At 40.8% G+C, this 17,927-nt stretch overlaps 1 protein-coding gene across 1 annotated transcript in view; it reads right to left on the reverse strand.

The window, feature by feature from the left end:
* Positions 1–7,628: 7,628 nt before the first annotated feature.
* Positions 7,629–17,927, reverse strand: part of ATF6 (activating transcription factor 6) — a 219,664-nt gene continuing 209,365 nt past the window's right edge. The window contains exon 17 of the mRNA XM_047782874.1: positions 7,629–10,349. Within this exon, the coding sequence (XP_047638830.1) occupies positions 10,141–10,349 (209 nt within the window). The 3' untranslated portion in view covers positions 7,629–10,140. The remainder of the gene's footprint in view (positions 10,350–17,927) is intronic.

A 17,927-nucleotide genomic window follows, 5' to 3' on the forward strand; every position in this document is an offset into this window, starting at 1 on the left:
AGGGCAGGGACTGAACCCGCAACCTCATGGTTCCTAGTCAGATTCATTAACCACTGCTCCACAGCGGGAACTCCCTGTAGTTGATTTCTAATCTCAAAGTATTGTGGTCAGAAAAGATGCTTGATAGGATTTCGGTTTTCTTAAATTTACTGTGGCTTGATTTGTGGTCCAGCATGTGATCTATCCTGCAGAATGTTTCATGTGCACTTGAGAAGAATTTATATTCTGCTGTTTTTGAATAGAATGTTCTATAAATATCAATTAAGCCCATCTGGTCTAATGTGTCATTTGGGGCCTGTAGTTTCTTGTAGTTTTCTGTCTGGATATATATCCATTGGTATAAATGGGTGTTAAAGTCCCCCACTATTACTGTGTTACTGTTGATTTTTTTCTCTTATGGCTGTAAGTATTTGCCTTGTATATTGAAGTGCTCCTATGTTGGGTGCATATATATTTATAGTAATTGCATCTTCTTCTTGAATTGTTCTCTTGATCACTATGTAGTGTTCTTGTCTCTTATAACTGCCTTTATTTTAAAGTCTATTTTTTAATAATAATATTGCTACTCCAGCTTTCTTTTTATTTCAATTTGCATGGAATACCTTTTTCCATACCCATCACTTTCAGTCTATATGTGTCCCCAGATCTGAAGCGGGTCTCTTGGGGACAGCATATACATGGGCCTGTTTTTGTATCCATTCAGCCAGTGTATGTCTTTTGGTTGGAGCATTTAATTCATTTACATTTAGGGTAATTATTGATACATGTGTTTTTACTGCCATTTTGCTAATTGTTTTGGATTTCTTTTTATAAGTTCTTTTTCTTCCCTTCTTCTTTTGTTCTCTTCTCTTGTGATTTGATGACTATCTTTAGTGTTTTGCCTGGATTGCCTTTTCTTTTTTGTGGGTATATCTGCTACATATTTTTGGTTTGCGGTTACCATGAAGTTTTGATGTAGATCTCTCTTTCTCTCCCTCCCTCTCTCTCTACCACATATGTCTAACTTCCTCTGATTGTAGTCTCCATTGCACAGACGGCAGGATTGTAATTCCTCTTGCTTTTGGTGTCTGCCTCCTGGTAGGTGAGTTTGATCTAGGGGCTTGTGCAAGCTTCCTGTTGGGAGTGACTGGTGCCCACCCACTGATGGGTGGAACTGGGTCTTGTTGTTCTGGTGAGCATGGCTGTATCAGGGATGTGTTTAGAGGTGGCTTTGGGCTCAGGACGACTTTAGGCAGCCTCTCTGCTCATGGGTGTGGCTGTGTGTTCCCATCCTGTTTGTTGTTTGACCTAAAGTATCCCAGAACTGGAGCCTACAGGCTGTTGGGTGGGGTCATTCTTGGTTGCCAAAATGGCGACCTCCAGAAGAGCTCATGCAGATGAATATTCCCTTGGGTCTCTGCTACCAGTGTCCTTGTCACCACAGAGAGCCACAGCCACCCCCCCACCTCTCCAGGAGACCCTCCCAGATCAGCAGGTAGGTTTGGCCCAGGCTCCTATGGAGTCACTGCTTTGCTCTGAGTCCAAGTTCAGGTACACCCTTATGTTCACCCTTCAAGAGTGGAGTCTGTTTCTCCCAGTCCTGTGGAGCTCCTGAAGTCAAGCCCTGTTGGCCTTCAATGTCAAATCCTCTGTGGGCTCCTCCTCCTGATGCCCAGCTCCCTGGCTGGGGAGCCTGATGTGGGGCTCAGAACTCTCTTTCACTCTGTGATATAATTATTTTATAGTTTGTGGGTCACCCACATGGCAGGTATGAGATTTGATTACATCATGAAAGCACCATCCTACTATCTCATTGTTGCTTCTTCTTTGGATGTAGAATATCTTTTTTGGTAGGTTCCAGTCTTTTTTGTCAATAGTTGTTCGGCAGTTAGTTGTGATTTTGTTGTTTCTGTGAGAGGAAGTGAGCTCAGGTTCTTCTACTTTGCTGTCTTGTCTCCTGCATTTGCCTGTTACAACACTCAGAATCTGTGACAGTTGTAAATTAAGGCCACTATTACTGGCTATGCAGAAATTCAGTTTAAGAATCCACTGAGTGCTCAGATGATGTGCATAATCCCAGAGGTTTGAAAGTCTAGCAGGACACCTAAGAAATGAGAGTCAGGGATGGCTTTTTTTTTTCTTTTTCCTTTTTGGCAACCCCACAACATATGGAGGAGTTCCCAGGCCAGGGATCAGATCCAAGCTGCAGTTGCAACCTGAGCCACAGTTGCAGCAACACCAGATCCTGAACTCATTGTGCCAGGCTGGGGATTGACCCTGTGTCCCAGCACTGCAGAGATGCAACCAATCCTGTTGTGCCACATTGGGAACTCCAGGGATGACTTTTAGGGCTCTCAGTTCTTCCTTTGCAACCAGTTGATGTATGCAGAAACAGGGCTACACCTGTAAACAACTGGAACTATTTTTTAGTTAGCTTCACAAGGTTCTCCCATCTAAATTAGCACAGTTTTTAGGAGTGATAGTGCTACAAATAGTTAATCTTACAAATGACCCATTTCTTTTTATTGTTATTATTATTTGATGATTTTTATTTTTTTCCATTAGAGCTGGTTTGCTGTGTTCTGTCAGTTTTCTACTGTAAACCAAAGTGGCCCAATCACACATACACATATAAATGACCCGTTTCTTAATATGGTATGCTGCACCTATTTTAAAGATATGTCCTTCACTGCTGGCCCAAAGCATTTCAGTTTGGATTTGGGGATTAGTGGTCTCTTACAAAAGCATCCCTCACCATCTCATAGTCTAGCATCCACACTGGAAATTAATTCTGTAGTGGAAACATTCTGAAGATAATAAAACTTCTAAAGATTAGACAGTTGGAGATGGGCTTGAATGGTCACACTTGGCAGAGTCGGAGGGTTGGCCAAACCTGGCACCTTCAATTATGGGAGCATCTAGCTTGTCCTTAACCCATTGGGCAATTCATCCAAGATGAGGACCACAAGGATGGAGGTCTAGGACAAGCTGCATGCAACCAGCATTGAGTGTACACCTTCAGAGGGAATGAGTTGTTCACAGAAAACCCACCAGCATTGTTAGACCTTGCCTCTTTGCTGAGCATGATTGAACACCCTGGTTGCCTGTGACGTGTGGCTTGGTTCCTTTCTCCCTTCTTTATCTCCTGCTATATCCTTTATGTCATTAAAGAATGAGTGGCAACATACTATAGTACAAAGAATGTGGCTTCAAAATCAAGGTAGACTTAATTTCAAATCCCACCTCTGATATGTGCTAATTTTGAGTTCTTGGGCAAGTTCCTTAATCTTTTGCACACGTTTTTTTTTCATCTACAACATGTGGATAATGATGTCTATTTCATAGGGCTGCCATAAAGTTTAATGAACTAATTCTTGCAAATGCTTAGCACAATGTCGAGCAGAAGTTGTCTTCAGTGTATTTCAGCTGTTATCATGAAGTCAACTATGGAAAGGATTGTCTTCAGGTGTACAGATCCCACCAATGTGATGGAGTAAATGACATGCTATGGATTTCCTATGGTTAGCAAAACACTGGAAGTGGTCTACATTTCTAACAAAAGAGGACCAGTTAGATAAATTGCAGAGTGTATGCTAGAAGAGCCCTCTATTTCTGGCACGGTGTATTGTGTAATCCAAATGCCAGTTGCGGTTATCTTTGAGATCCAAAGATTGGCTTGAGCAGTAACCCACATGCGGTGAGAAGTCCATAAGGATTTGGTGGCAGTGTCCCCTAAGGATAAGGGTATGTGGGAGTTATGTTTCCCTACTCACCTCTGTTGCTTCACTCTTTCATGACTTTTTTTTTTTCCTTTACTGGCCGCATGCTTTTTTCTGCACTGGCTATACTGCACTAAATCATACTTTGGGTCCCCAAAACAACATGGATTCAAAGCTGTGGGTACAACAGACTTTACTGAATATTTGAGACAATGAAGAGGATTTACATTTTAGTACCAGTTTGAAGTCTTTTTGCTCTCCTGCCACCAAGATATCTTCTCATGAGTCCCTGAGAGACTCCAGCATCCAGAGACCAAGCCATGGAGCTTGGATCCACTTTTCTGCTGCCTAGCGCCCTACCCTCCAATGTGTGCTTTCTTTGCATAAAAGGGGATCTGGGACCTTACTTTCTAAAGAAGCGTAATAAGCTATCTTAGGAAACAAATGTAGTTTTGCCCCAGAGAGAACCCTGACATTAGTGTAATTTTTATATTTTTGTGCCTGGCTCCATCAGCTTCTGTGAGGTCTTTTAGGGCAGGAACCCATGCCCCATCTATGCTGTGGGAGGTGGAACAATATAGTGGTTAAGAATCCATGTGCTGGAGCTCAATTTCCTGGATCCAAATGCTGGTTATTCTATTTACTAGGTATGTAACCATCTTAGGAAATGGGTTCATAGGAAAGCTTGAAATAAAAGAGTTAGTGAACTTAGAGCAGTGAACTTAGAGCAGTGGTTTGCTACTCAGTAAATGCCTGCACTGATTTTTCCCAGATGGATTCTTTGTTGTCAGTCTGCAGTGACCAGCTTCATGCATGAGACATGTCATTCCAAGCTGAAAAGAGGCCTTCGGTGTGATTAACTCAGTTTCCTGACACAGAAGAACAAAGTATGTGTTTTTAGACAGTATTTTTCTTTTGCTAACACTGTAGTTCAAATAATTGGATACGGTAAGGGAAAGTTTTACTTAACTAGGTTGGGAAGAAGAGTGGAAAAGAGTTCCATTGTTTCAGCTAAACAGTAACAGGCCATAAAACTAGTTTAAGCTTCCCTTCTCATTACTAATCACTTAGCACTGAAGATTCATTTTCGGTCTTTTTTTTTTTTTTCACTCTTTCTATATACAGAACAAAACAAGGTCAAGTTTTAAAAATTCTTTATTTGAATTTCAGACAAAGAACAAGTATTGCATTATAAAGACTTGCTTAAAAGCATATCATAGTCTGTCATCATATCTTTATGTGTTGTAAATCAACATAAATATTAAAGGAGAGAAAGGTACATCTTTCCTCCACATTTTTAACCTATTCTTAACTGAGCATGAATACAACCTTAGAAACAAATCCTGGTGAAATGGCATCTCTAACACTCTCTCCTCAGATTCTAATGGCTTCATGGGAGAAGCACTATTGGCCTTAGCCCAACCATATTGCCAACATGAGGAGAACAAGAAACTAGCATCTCTCAGGCCAGTAGTGCATAGAAGTTTCCATCTAAAGTTCTATTTCCCCAGCATCATATCTGAAGATGACTGACCTAGAAGTTAGGGGTGAGTGTGGGTTAAAATGGTCCAATATACATTTTCCATGAATCAACATGCTGATCTCTCTCTGGGAGGCCTCCTGGTTTGCTTATTAATTAATGGTCACCAACATCAATATGCCAGGCCTCCTGGTTTGCTTATTAATTAATGGTCACCAACACCAATGGAGGAAAGCAGCAAGACAGTGTGCTGTTTGTTGACCCTGGCAAATGATAAACTATGATTTATTTACTCCTTGGTTTCCCCAACTTAATATAATTAAATGCCTTTTAATGTGCTAAGTCTCTAAGCCTTAAGGTTAGCAAACTAATGTGTTGAGAATGGTGTTTACTCTTTTACAGTGACTAGCCAGGACATGATTCATACATAGGATCAAGTTTCCTGATCAAGATACCTTTGTCATTCTTTCCACAAATTCTGATAGATATTAATACAGATATTAACAAACACAGAATAAACTGCTAAAAGTTCTAATCTTATCCAAAATAAATCTTAAAGCTTAGTCATTAAAAATATGTTAACAGAATACACTCTGACTTTTTTCTGGTAAGAGAAAACTGTATTTGTTTTTTGAATATGCATAGTTCCATCTGGACTCTGGCAACATTTTTTAGGGTAGTCCAATATTCTGTTTCCTAGAAAAGTAAAAATCAACCACAACCCTTGGGGGGTGAGGGAAAGCAGGAATTTCTCCCTCCCAAATATTATTAGGGATAAGAATAAAAAAATTATTACATTTCATTTTCTTCAAGCTTTACTCTTGGTTTTAAGGTAAAAATTATAATTAGTATTCATATTAGCAGCAAAGATTCTAATTTCTGTAAATTGACCCAGGGCTGACAAAAATAACATTTTGGTAAAGAATGGGGGGGTCTATAGGAGGTAATAAATGTCTATCAATTTTGGCATTAAGCAATCTTACTTGAGAGGTTAATTTATATGAAAACAGGCAATCATATGAAATGTCTCATTTGAAGTTCAGGCCTGTGACTCTGCTGTAGGAAGCTGAGTTGGCCCAGCAGCATGCAGTGGAAAGAGGGCTTTCACGGTGGAAAATTTCCATGAGGTCAAACTGAAGGGGGCATGGGATCTTATGCTGGCTCCTCGGTAGTGGTTACTTCTAATAGATGAAAATGGAAGCGGCTTTGAAACTTTTCAGTGTGTTAGAAAGTCAAATACAACTACAAGTATTTCCCTCTGATCTGTCAAGTTTCACAACTTGAGCTTTAGTAAAATGGCAAGAGTCAGAAAACAGTACAAAAAAGTGCAAGGGGAGTTCCTGCGTGGCACAGCGGAAACGAATCTGACTAGGAACCATGAGGTTGTGAGTTCGATCCCTGGCCTTGCTCAGTGGGTTAAGGATCTGGAGTTGCCATGAGCTGTGGTATAAGTTGCAGACGTGGCTTGGCTCTGGCGTTACTGTGGCTGTGGTGTAGGCTAGCAGCTATAGCTCCGATTAGACCCCTGGCCTGGGAATCTCCATATGCCATGGGTGTGGCCCTAAAAAAAAAAAATTTGCAAGGAGCTTCTTGAGAGGTTCTCCAGTTCTAATCACTCCAAATGCCATAGCAGTGTCTTATCAGAATGTCATGGCTGTGACTACTGGGGGGAAGATTCAAGCCAGGAAAGTTTAATTAGGACAGTGTCTCTTTAAAAATGCTAGAAAAATCAGTTTGAATCCCAAGTTTCTTGTCTGTTTCTAAGTAGTGTTTATTCAGAACACTCAAGAATGACTCATATAACATTGCTGATTTCAAATACCTCCGTGTCAACTTCTTGCTAACAAGAAAAGGCAAAGAAATGCCAGCTTTGTGCTGAAGCTTGTAGTCATTAAAAAAAAAAAAAAAATTAGAAGATGCTCTGAGCTCTTATAATCACAAGGGATTTTTTTTTTTTTTTTACTCGTGAAAAGACAAAACCCACCCAATAATCTAGTGTAAAGTTTCTAGACTATAAGCATGGCAAGCAATACATCTTTATCAAGATGATCCTTTTACAAATCCTTACTTTGGAAAGAGGCATTTTACATTCCCATTCTAATGGAGCTGAATCCTAGTTCTGCTGAATGAGTTAACCCACAGGGAAGAAGCTCCTGATTCTGCCTCAGTAGTTAGCATGAGGGAACATCCATTTCCATTAAGCCTGGAACTTGCACTCAGGTGGAAAAACTGTTCCCAGCAGCCTCCACCATCACTTCCTAAGAGAGCAGTACTGTGCCCCAAAGGGCACAAAATCATCTAGTAAGAGGCGGATGTGCCTCCTCCATGAGCTTATCCAATATTCTCATAAGCTTGCAAAATGCCACTTAAAAACTTAATAAATTAAAAAAACTACACACACTCCCCATAATTCCTGACTGAAATCCCCAAAAGGCAATCTCACCAAACAATTAAATCAAAAGACCAGCTTAATTTATTCATCAGGCATAGCAATTTTTCCTACAGGACTTTGCACCAACATAGAGACATTAAAATAAAAACTACCATTGTGCCCAGGGAGGAACAGTAGCCTTGACAGCAATGTAAAAAGTAGAATACTTCTTTGCACTTGTCAGTTGCCTTTCACTCACTTCCTGAAACTTTACCCTGAGAAGACTCCTGTTCCCTCATCTCAAAAACATCAATTCAAGAACAAGGAGCTGAAGGGTCAATGAGTGAAGAGAAAGCCAAGGCTCCCAGACTGCTTGTGATGGTCACTTGGCAGGTCCCTGAACTTCATTATTTTCAATACCTGCCTGCTCTTGGTCATGACTCCTTCCTAACTTCGACCCACACTTTGACCTGAGAGAGAGGCATTCAAGCTACGTACATAATAGAAGTCCTCAGTCTGATGAGATGGTAAAATGAGCATAGGAAAAGCTGGGCATAGAGGAATAAAGTAAAAGTTAAGTGCTTAAAACAAGAAGTCCCACATGATGGTCTGTTCTTGTGTGATTCAGTGCAAAAGAGAGGAAGGAAGCACCACACGTAATCACTCCACGGACATTGTGTTTGTATCCACTGCTAACTAGGACAGTTCCTCAAGACTGGCAGCTGGGGAACGACCATGTTGCCACTGCCTACTAGCCATGGTCACAGCCTCTTGTTTGGCTAATTCACAGGACAGAATGGGAAGGAGCAGGGCCAGGAGAAAACTGCCCTGGACCCTAAAGTTCTTATAGAGACTTACCTTCTCTTCCTTGGCACCCATCAGAAGTAAGAGTGGCCCTAAGGGAGAAGGGGTCTGGCCTGAAAATTGCCCAGGAGCAGCTAAATCAGACAGGAGTGCTGCCCTGACTTAAAACCATTTGTACTTGTAGAAAAGGCGGCGGCTAACTGATAATTTTCAAACCCCAGATTCCCAGGGAATAGAGTAAGAGAGCCTCCTTCTCCTCACAAGAGTCAAACTGATTTCCTGGGAAGCATCTAAAAGGCTTGGGCACAGAGGCATCACTCTCCAGACAGAAGTGCTGGTGGGTTTTCAGAATTATTCAAGAGCCATGCCTGATTTCACAGGGAAAGAGCTAACCAGCTACATGTAATCCTTGAGGAGTTGATATTTCTTTTTCCTTTTGTTGCAAGGAGGAAGAGATGGATACAGTGTGGAAGGGAAAGGAAGGGAAGAAATCTGACAAAGGCTAGTCAAAGGGGTTAAAAAGCAATGTTTGCAGAAAAAAAATCTATTAAGAAATTGGAAAGTTTCATAGGAGGAGAGCGTAAAGGACTCGCTTTAGGAGTTGAAGGTAGAAATCAGAGAGGAGAGAATGGTCAAAGTACAAGTGAACACAGTGGAAGATTTATGTTTTTCTGTTTTTGTTTTTAAGTAATTGGAGGACAAAAAGAGTGAATTCCTTCACTGCTTTTTCACTGGAGAATTGAAAATTATTGCCATATTATGGGATGCACTCTCCCAGCAGGAATCCAACTCGCCTGTCTGCGTAGTCTTAAAGGAGTAAATACTTGTCAATTCTCAAGAGAAAAAGCTCTTGTTTGTTTAAAGTCACTGACATGCTCCTTAGCTGAATTTGGTATCGTATTAATAAAACGTGTGTAGTGTGTGGTGATTCACAACAAAAATGAAGGGCTTGCCCTGGGGCTCTTGAGGATCTGAACTAGATGAGTAAAAAAGAAGACATAAGTACGTGGTCTGGGGCCTGCAGAATAAATGGTCGGTGTGGCTTTAATCTTAAACTGCAGTCACATCAAACTTTCAGTGCTTTAAAAATGTGTATTAATGGACCTTTCTCCTCTTACCAAGCCCCACCACTAGCCCTTCTCTTCCATTTCATTCTCTCAAATTTGCTATCTGCCCCCAACCCCAAATAGTCACGTGCAGTCTCAGATAAATTTTACCACCCAGAGATATTCCCTTTTACCTAAGCCGCCAAATTGTGTTGACTCTTTTGGGGATGCTTTTGGCTCTTCTGGTTTTGACATTTGCTTTCCAACAAGCACAATATCCAAAACTGGTTTGCATTAAGCTGATGACAGATCTAATCAGTGGAAATATCTGTGTGCTGTGCTGCCTTCTATAAGTACGTCTCTTTACAAGTAAGTGAAATGGCAGAGTGGGGAAATGAATCTTATTTGAAAGAAGATAACTATTTAAACACAAACAAATACAGACAGAAAAGCAATTTAGGAAGGTATAGAAAAAAAATCTCCACCAGGCAACAGTGGAAGATGTAGGGTAATGTGTGCCATTGGAGAAATGCTGCTCCCCTGTGTCTGAGTTCCAGTGCTTTCCAAGTAGATGGGTGGATCGTGAAAAAACAGAGCAGCTTCGTTTTTCTCTTCTTTCTTGAATTGTATCATGAGGTGGTTCTCTGTTTGCCACCAAGAAGGCAGAAAGAAGCACTTCTCTCACCTACTCTCCAGTCTAGCAGGGTCCCATTCTCGGTTTTCCCATGTAGCCCCAGGGTACTATTGTAATGACTCAGGGATGGTGCTGACAACATGGGCTGCCTCTGTGGCTGCTGGAGGGGAACCAAAAAAGGTGTTGGTTTGATTCCTCTGCTGATCACGGAGGTAAGGAGGAACGGACGAGCTTTTGATGTGGAGGATCCTGGTGTCCATCACCTGACAGTCAATCTGCATCATCACTTCATAATCCTGCCCGTTGATCACATTCTCTGCAGAGAAGAATACACATAAGAAATAAATATTCAGTAGAATATGCAATTCTGCTATAAACTTCAATCCCAGAAAGTCATCAGTGAGCTTTAAGGGTGTGAACTGCCAACACGCTTTCCAGGGTAAAGAGACGTCATCAGTCACTAAGCAGGGCTGCAGTGCTGGCATGACCTGTCCTCTCCTCAGTTCTAGTTCCCAAACAACCTTCTTTGGCTCAGCAAGGGCTGCAGCCACTGTCAAGAGTTCATACCACAGATTATCTGTGCACAGACATTATATGTCTTATATGCTTTCAATGCAATATTTCATCATGACCAGAGCAACAGATTTAGGGGAAGGGCAGCAGGGTACGGGAAAGAATACTCAAGTCCTCCCCTTCCATTTCAACAGTAGGAGGGAATAACTCTCAAAAGGACCACCTTATCATGTGAATGGTACAGAGACCTTGGTCAAGACTGCTTGGCTCCTGTTCATCAGTAATATTTCTCATCTCATCAAGACATTCCCAACTACGAATTTAAGGGTTTGTACTTAGGAACATAAACAACAGTGAAGATGGATGACAAGTTATAGACATTGGACAATTATGCTGTTTCCCAGAGACCACTATCACTTCCTTTCCACATGAAGGCCATCTTTAATTCCAGAGTTCTGGATTCTAGTACAAAGAGACCAGTGCATTTCCCATTTGGGATTAAAAGGAGTACTAGAGGACTTCCAGATAAACTAGAGGCTACTGGCATAAGGGAACAGGAAAAACCATACAGAGCCATGCTTAACACATATGGGGTAACTTATTATCACGCATTTAACATACACAGACATGTACTACACTCCATGCTTCCTGAGAGGATGAAAGCTCTTTATTTTAGGGAGCGGGCCAAATAATCTCCCGATCTGTAATTCTGGGTGGTCATTGTCCAACTTGCAGTCAATGAAACTCAGGTATAAAACTGATGAGAGAATTATAAAAAGATAGTATCTTTCAAGTACAGCTAGACATTCATAGCAGTACAGTTAGAAGCTGTGTGAACTTGGAAGGATGCTGGGTAGTCAACGTGGCATCTCAGTTTGTATTTTCAACCATGAATCCAGAGCTGGGTGTGGGGACCAGGAAGAATAACTGCTGGCGAGGGCCTCATCCTGCACTGCCTTTTCATAAATATGATATACAGCCAACCAGTGATTTTAAAATTAAACATTTGGCTTCTCTGGGACAAAGAATTGAATTTAAAAGCAGAATTCTTTCTATTCTGTTATTTTTTTTTTAATTTCACACTCTGTGTGCCAAGTATTATAAATCTAGAGGAAGAAAATCCAAAGTTTGACACTTGATTCTCAGATTCCATCCTGTTTGAGGAAATTGAGCCATGCAGCTTGTCACTTATGAGGCACGAAAAAGACCCATGGAGATCATCTCATCCAGGGTGTCTTAAATTAGGGTCTAATGCACAGACTTCAGGGAGTCCATAATTTCCCTGAAATCACATGCAGTTTTATTTGTGTGTGCATTTTTCTGGAGGGGGGGGTCCATCAGATTCTTTTTTTTAACTCAGTGAATTTTATTGTATTTATAGTTGTACAATGATCATCACAACCTGATTTTAGAGCATTTCCACCCCAAACCCCCAGCCCATCCCCCCTCCCCAACCTGTCTCCTTTGGAAACTGTAAGTTTTTCAAAATCTGTGAGTCAGTATCTGTTCTGTGAAGAAGTTCATTGTATCTTTTTTTTTTATATTCCACGTGTAAGTAATAGCATATGAGGTTGGTATCTCACTGTCTGACTAACTTGACTTAGCATGATAATTTCTAGGTCCATCCATGTTAATACAAATGCCATTATTTCTTTCCTTTTAATGGCTGAGTAATATTCCATTGCATACATGTTTACCACACCTTTGTCCACCCACTCGTCTGTCGATGGGCATTTAGGTTGTTTCCATGTCTTGGCTACCCATCAGATTCTAAATGGGGTCTCTGACCCCCAAAGTTAAAAACTATTTAATCTAGTAACCTATCAACTTTAAGTGCCTTGAGCAGATCACATATCCTATTTTAAAGCCAATGGAAGATATCATTCTTCCACTTCTATAGGCTGACTGTTCCAATTTCTAAAGCAGTCTCCATTACTGGTGAATTTCCCATTATAGGTCTTATAAATCTCTTTGATTACAGTTGAAGCTAATTTTCTTCTTTCCCAGCCTTACTAGCGATGAGACCAGTTGGTTGCTGCTGTGCGTTAACTAACACTACCTATTCTTTAAAACCATTGCTATGGAAACTTAACTCCAATTTTACAACTCCTGCTACTTTGAAGTGGCTATCAAGTCATTTACTTATCTTTAGAGAATTAAATCTGATTGCCTATAAGTTAGCCAAGTGTTTTCTTTTCCAAAAAGTAGGCAATGGAAGAAAGACAATCTGCTAATGTATTTGGAGTCATTACATTCAGAACGTGTGACAGAGGTCAGATTCCAAGGTAGCACACTAGTCATTTCCTTTTGGAACCATGGTCCCTTTCCATTTTAAGAAAACTCAAAGATTACGTGCATGCATGCACACATGCACCCGTGCGCGCGCACACACACACACAACCAAATAATGAAAAACACATGTATAAGAAACATGTAATACAGATTACTAATTTTTACTACTTTCCTGGATTAACTTGGAATCCAGATGACAGTTTAAGATCAAGGCTAGGTTCTCTCATTTGGCCCTACCACCTGCAGAAGTCATTAGAGCCCATGTGCGTGCTATGGTTTACATTGATAACTAGAGTTCTTTAATACCTTAAATATTGGGAAGAGATGAAAAACCTGGTAATATGAGCTCAGTGGGAAAACTAAAGGTGTGACCTGATTTCAAAACCCGAAGTCCGTAGCCATGGCTGAAATGCCACTATCATCTTAAGCTCAACCTAGGCTCAAGCAAGGTATGATCCAGGTAACTTTAAAAAGGATTCTGTTCTTCACTCTTTTTTTTTTTTTTTTTTGCTATTTCTTTGGGCTGCTCCCGCGGCATATGGAGGTTCCCAGGCTAGGGGTCGAATCGGAGCTGTAGCCACTGCCCTACGCCAGAGCCATAGCAACACAGGATCTGAGCCGCGTCTGCAACCTACACCACAGCTCACGGCAACGCCGGATCGTTAACCCACTGAGCAAGGGCAGGGACCGAACCCGCAACCTCATGGTTCCTAGTCGGATTCGTTAACCACTGCGCCACGACGGGAACTCCCTGTTCTTCACTCTTTTCTGGATTTTGGGCCAAGGAAATTATCAACATTACTAGAAGAAGACTTTACCAGATAAGATATGAATGCCCTTAAACTGAATTTAGGGAGCCCCTTCTGAATGACAAATTGGATACTTTAGGGTTTAAAGTGACATGCCATTAGGAGTCCCAGGTTACCCAACACCTCTGAAAAAAGGGCAATATTCTTTGATCCACTCTGTGGGATCTTATAAAAGAGGTCTTTGGTTGTTTCAGTACTGACCCCCTTGGATAGTCAGTGAGGCGGTCTCAACATTACCGATGAGGTTCTACTTATTTTATTTTTATTTATTTCTTATCACCACACTTGTGGCATATGGAAGTTCCCAGGCTAGGGGTTGAATCAGAGCTGTAGCTGCCCACCTACGCCACAGCCACAGCAACGCAGGATCCTTAACCCACTGAGCTGGGCAAGGGATGGAACCCTCATCCTCATGGATACTAGTCAGGTTCGTTACCATCGAGCCATGGCGGGAACTCCCAGATTCTACTTACTTTAATTAAAGGAGGAAAGAAGGGGAAATGGCTTATGATAACTCACAGTCTTTGTAGGCCCCTTCACTGACCGCTGTTGGGCACATGCTTACAAGATATGCTCTCAGGAGCAGCAGAAAGGCTCTAAAACTCCTCTCTCACATGGCAGATGAATCCCCATTATCCTTTACTTTCAGCCTTTGTGCACAGTTAATAATTGACCACCTTTGAAAAGGACAACATTTTCAATTGTCACCTATAATTTGCACCTCAGTGTGAAAAAATATACCAGAATAGGTTCTAACTGGAGAGGTGAGAATCAGAAGACTGGTGGCTCAGGTAGGGAGGAAAGAAGAGCCTGTGACAGGAAACCCAGGCAGCATTTGAGAGGCCAAGGATGAACTGCACACTTTCATTAAGGGCCAGGCCTCCATTATGAATGGGCAGCACCCGAGTAGTAAGAGAAAACATTGCAGCTCATGGGCTTTCTGACAAGAGGAAACAAGGTAAACATTGGGTTAGGAAACTGTTAGAGCTGACTGCTAGACCATTTTTTGTGTTCTTAATGAAAAGACAGTAACTATTTGGGGGGAAAAAAGAACTAAAAGGAATAGTATGGAGCAAAAACATTTAAGGTTTGCTTTCCCTTTTCTATCAGGAAACATTTGGGTGCTGCACAAGTAAGATTACACATAATCTTATGTTCTGGGCCCTCACAACAAGAAGAAACACTGACCTGAGTCAGGAAAAAGATGTAAAATATCAATCAGTCAAATAAAAAGGAAAAGCGATGATTGGCTTCAAATACGAGCAGTAAAAACTGGATCTGAATGCCCAGAAGTGTTGGGGAAGCAAGAAAAAAAGCGCCTGGACACTCGGGGAGGAAAAACTCTAGGCGATGTGGAATTTTGCATAGCCTGTAAACACACAATAACTGAATTAAGAACGGCCTGCCAAGAGGCTATTAGCTGGGAGATGACTAACACACACATCAGAACCTTGACCATAAACAGAATAACCCCAAAAATTTTGCAGAAAGTTTAATTTTAAAAAATGACAAGACCTCGCCAGTGCTTTGCAAAGAAGTATGTATGATAAAACAGATTCCTATTCAGAATCAGACACTAATCCTAACAAGAGGTAGTTTGCTCTGTTTAAGCTTGGCTCGTGACAGGCAGTGACAGGCTGTTGGCATCTGTGCCTGAATCCTGTGGGGTGTAGGGTATGTGTCTGTCTGGGAGGGGAGGTGGGGATGGAACATGGAAGGTAGATAAAAATCCTCCCATTCACAGATCACAAAAGATACCTTCATCCAAAACAAACAAATGGAAAAAAACCAGGAAAGAAATCCAAAAGGGTAAGAAAGGGGAGACAAAGTAGTAGAAGGAAAAGGAAGGTGGGAATACAATGAACAAAGAAATGGTAAAATATCACATCCATATGGTGGCTTTCAAGAACTTCCAAAGCTGACTTCACTATGCCTAGCCAATATTGCCTCTAATTTTTAACCTGAGTCCTGGTTTGGACCATCCTAGCATACCATGTATTGTATCTCTGCCAGTATCCTTTTTTTTTGGGGGGGAGGGGCGGGCGGGGGAACGGACTCTTTCTGCTCTTCTTTATTGGGTCAAATTCTCCATCTGGTCAAATTCTATTAATCCTCAAAGGCCCAATTCCAGTTATACGTCTAAGAAACCTTCTATGAGAATTCCAACACTGATTTTTTTCTTTATAACCAACATATACATGTTCCATGTAATTGAATATGATAAAATATTTATAGAAAAGAGGTTTGGCTCCTTTAAGAAATGTCTGGAATTTTTTAAGGTAGGGGGGTGGGGGCTCAGTGGTAGAACTAGAACCTCTCCCTCATCAGTGAGGAAGAAGACTGAGTGAATAAGTACCAGTCATGCTGTACACAGAAACACAATGCTTCCAACTTGAAGAATCTTTCTGGAGACACAGGGAGAACATCTGCAAGAGCAAAGAGCTCCCAGCAGCCACCATGTCTGCCCTGTGCAGATCTTCCCTGACAGTGGAGAGATTGAAGGCTGTGAATGTCCAAAGCCTGGGAAGGACGGCATACATTTAAATGTAAGACAAGCCAGAATTTGTTCAATATTTTGAAAATACATGTTTATTTAATTGAAGTATAGTTGACTTACAGTATCGTGTTGGTTTCAAGCATACCGCACAGTGATTCAGTTATACACCCATCTATCTATCTATCTATCATCCATCCATCCATTCTTTTTCAAACTCTTTTCCCTTACAGGTTATTACAAAATATTGAGTATAGTTCCCTGTGCTATATAGTAGGTCTTTGTTGGTTATCAATTTATATGTTAATCCTAACCTCCTAATTTATTCCTCCCCCCACCCCCTTTCCCCTTTGATAACCATAAACCACATGTTTATTTTTTATTCAAGTATAGTTAATTTGCTATTTTCATATGTTTCAGTAGCACAACATAAAGATTGAGTATTTTTATAGATTATACTCCATATAAAGTTATTATAATATATTGGCTATGTTCCCTGTGCAGCACAATATATCCCTGTAGCTTACTGTATACACAGTAGTTTCTACTTCTTTATCCCCTATCCTTATCTTGCCTCTCCTTTCTTCCCTCTCCCCACTAGTAATCACTAGTTTGTTCTCCATGTCTGTCTGTTTCTGCTTTGTTATATTAATTCATTTGCTCTATTTATTTTTTTAACTTTTATTTATTTTTTGCCTTTTTTTTAGGGCCACACTTGCTGCATATGGAGGTTCCCAGGCTGGGCGGGGGGGGGGGGGGGGGGGTCCAATGAGAGCTACAGCTGCTGGCCTACACCACAGCCACAACCACAGCAACACAGGATCCCAGCCATATATGCGACCTACACCACAGCTCACGGCAACACCAGATCCTTAACCCACCAAGCAAGGCCAGGGATCGACCCACAACTTCATGATTCCTAGCTGGATTCATTTCCGCTGTGCCATGATGGGAACTCCTGCTCTATTTTTTAGATTCTACATAGAGATGATAACATACAGTATTTGTCTTTCTCTGACTTAATTTTGCTGAGCATAATATTATCTAGGGGCATCTTTGTTGTTGCAAATGGCAAAATTTCATTCTTTTTATGGCTGAGTAGTATTCCATTGTAGATATATCCCACACCTTTATCCATTCATCTACGGATGGGCACTTAATGTTGCTTCCATATCTTAGCTATTATAAATACTGTTGCCATGAATATTGGGTGCATGTATCTTTTCAAATTAGTGTTTTAAATTTTCTTTGGATATACACTCAGAAGTGGAATTGCTGCATCATATGGCAGTTCTGTTTTTAGTTTTTTTGGGGAACTCCATACTGTTTTCCATAGTCATATTGTAAAGTGTATACAAGGGTTCCCTTTTCTCCACATCCTCGCCAACATTTGTTATTTGTGGTCTTTTAGATGATAAGCATTCTGACAAGTGTGAGGTGATAACTCACTGTGGCTTTGATTTTGATTGACCTTGGGACTTAATAATGATAATCATAACAGTAATCATACAATTTTTAATGATAATAACTACAGCAACCACTTATTAAGTACTTATTACTCTTCAAAGGACCTCTTTTAAAATTTCTTTTAAAAAATTGAGGTATAATTGATTTAAAATACATTAGTTTCAGGTGTATAACATAGTGTTCTAAATTTTTATAGATTATACTACACTTACAGTTTTTAAAAAATGTTATATTCCCTGTGCTGTGTAATACATTCTTGTGGCCTATTTATTTTATATATTAGTAGATTGTACCTCTTTATCCCCTACCCCTAATCTTC

The sequence above is a fragment of the Phacochoerus africanus genome, chromosome 6, assembly GCF_016906955.1.
Source record: "Phacochoerus africanus isolate WHEZ1 chromosome 6, ROS_Pafr_v1, whole genome shotgun sequence".
In the NCBI taxonomy this organism is placed as follows: domain Eukaryota; kingdom Metazoa; phylum Chordata; class Mammalia; order Artiodactyla; family Suidae; genus Phacochoerus; species Phacochoerus africanus.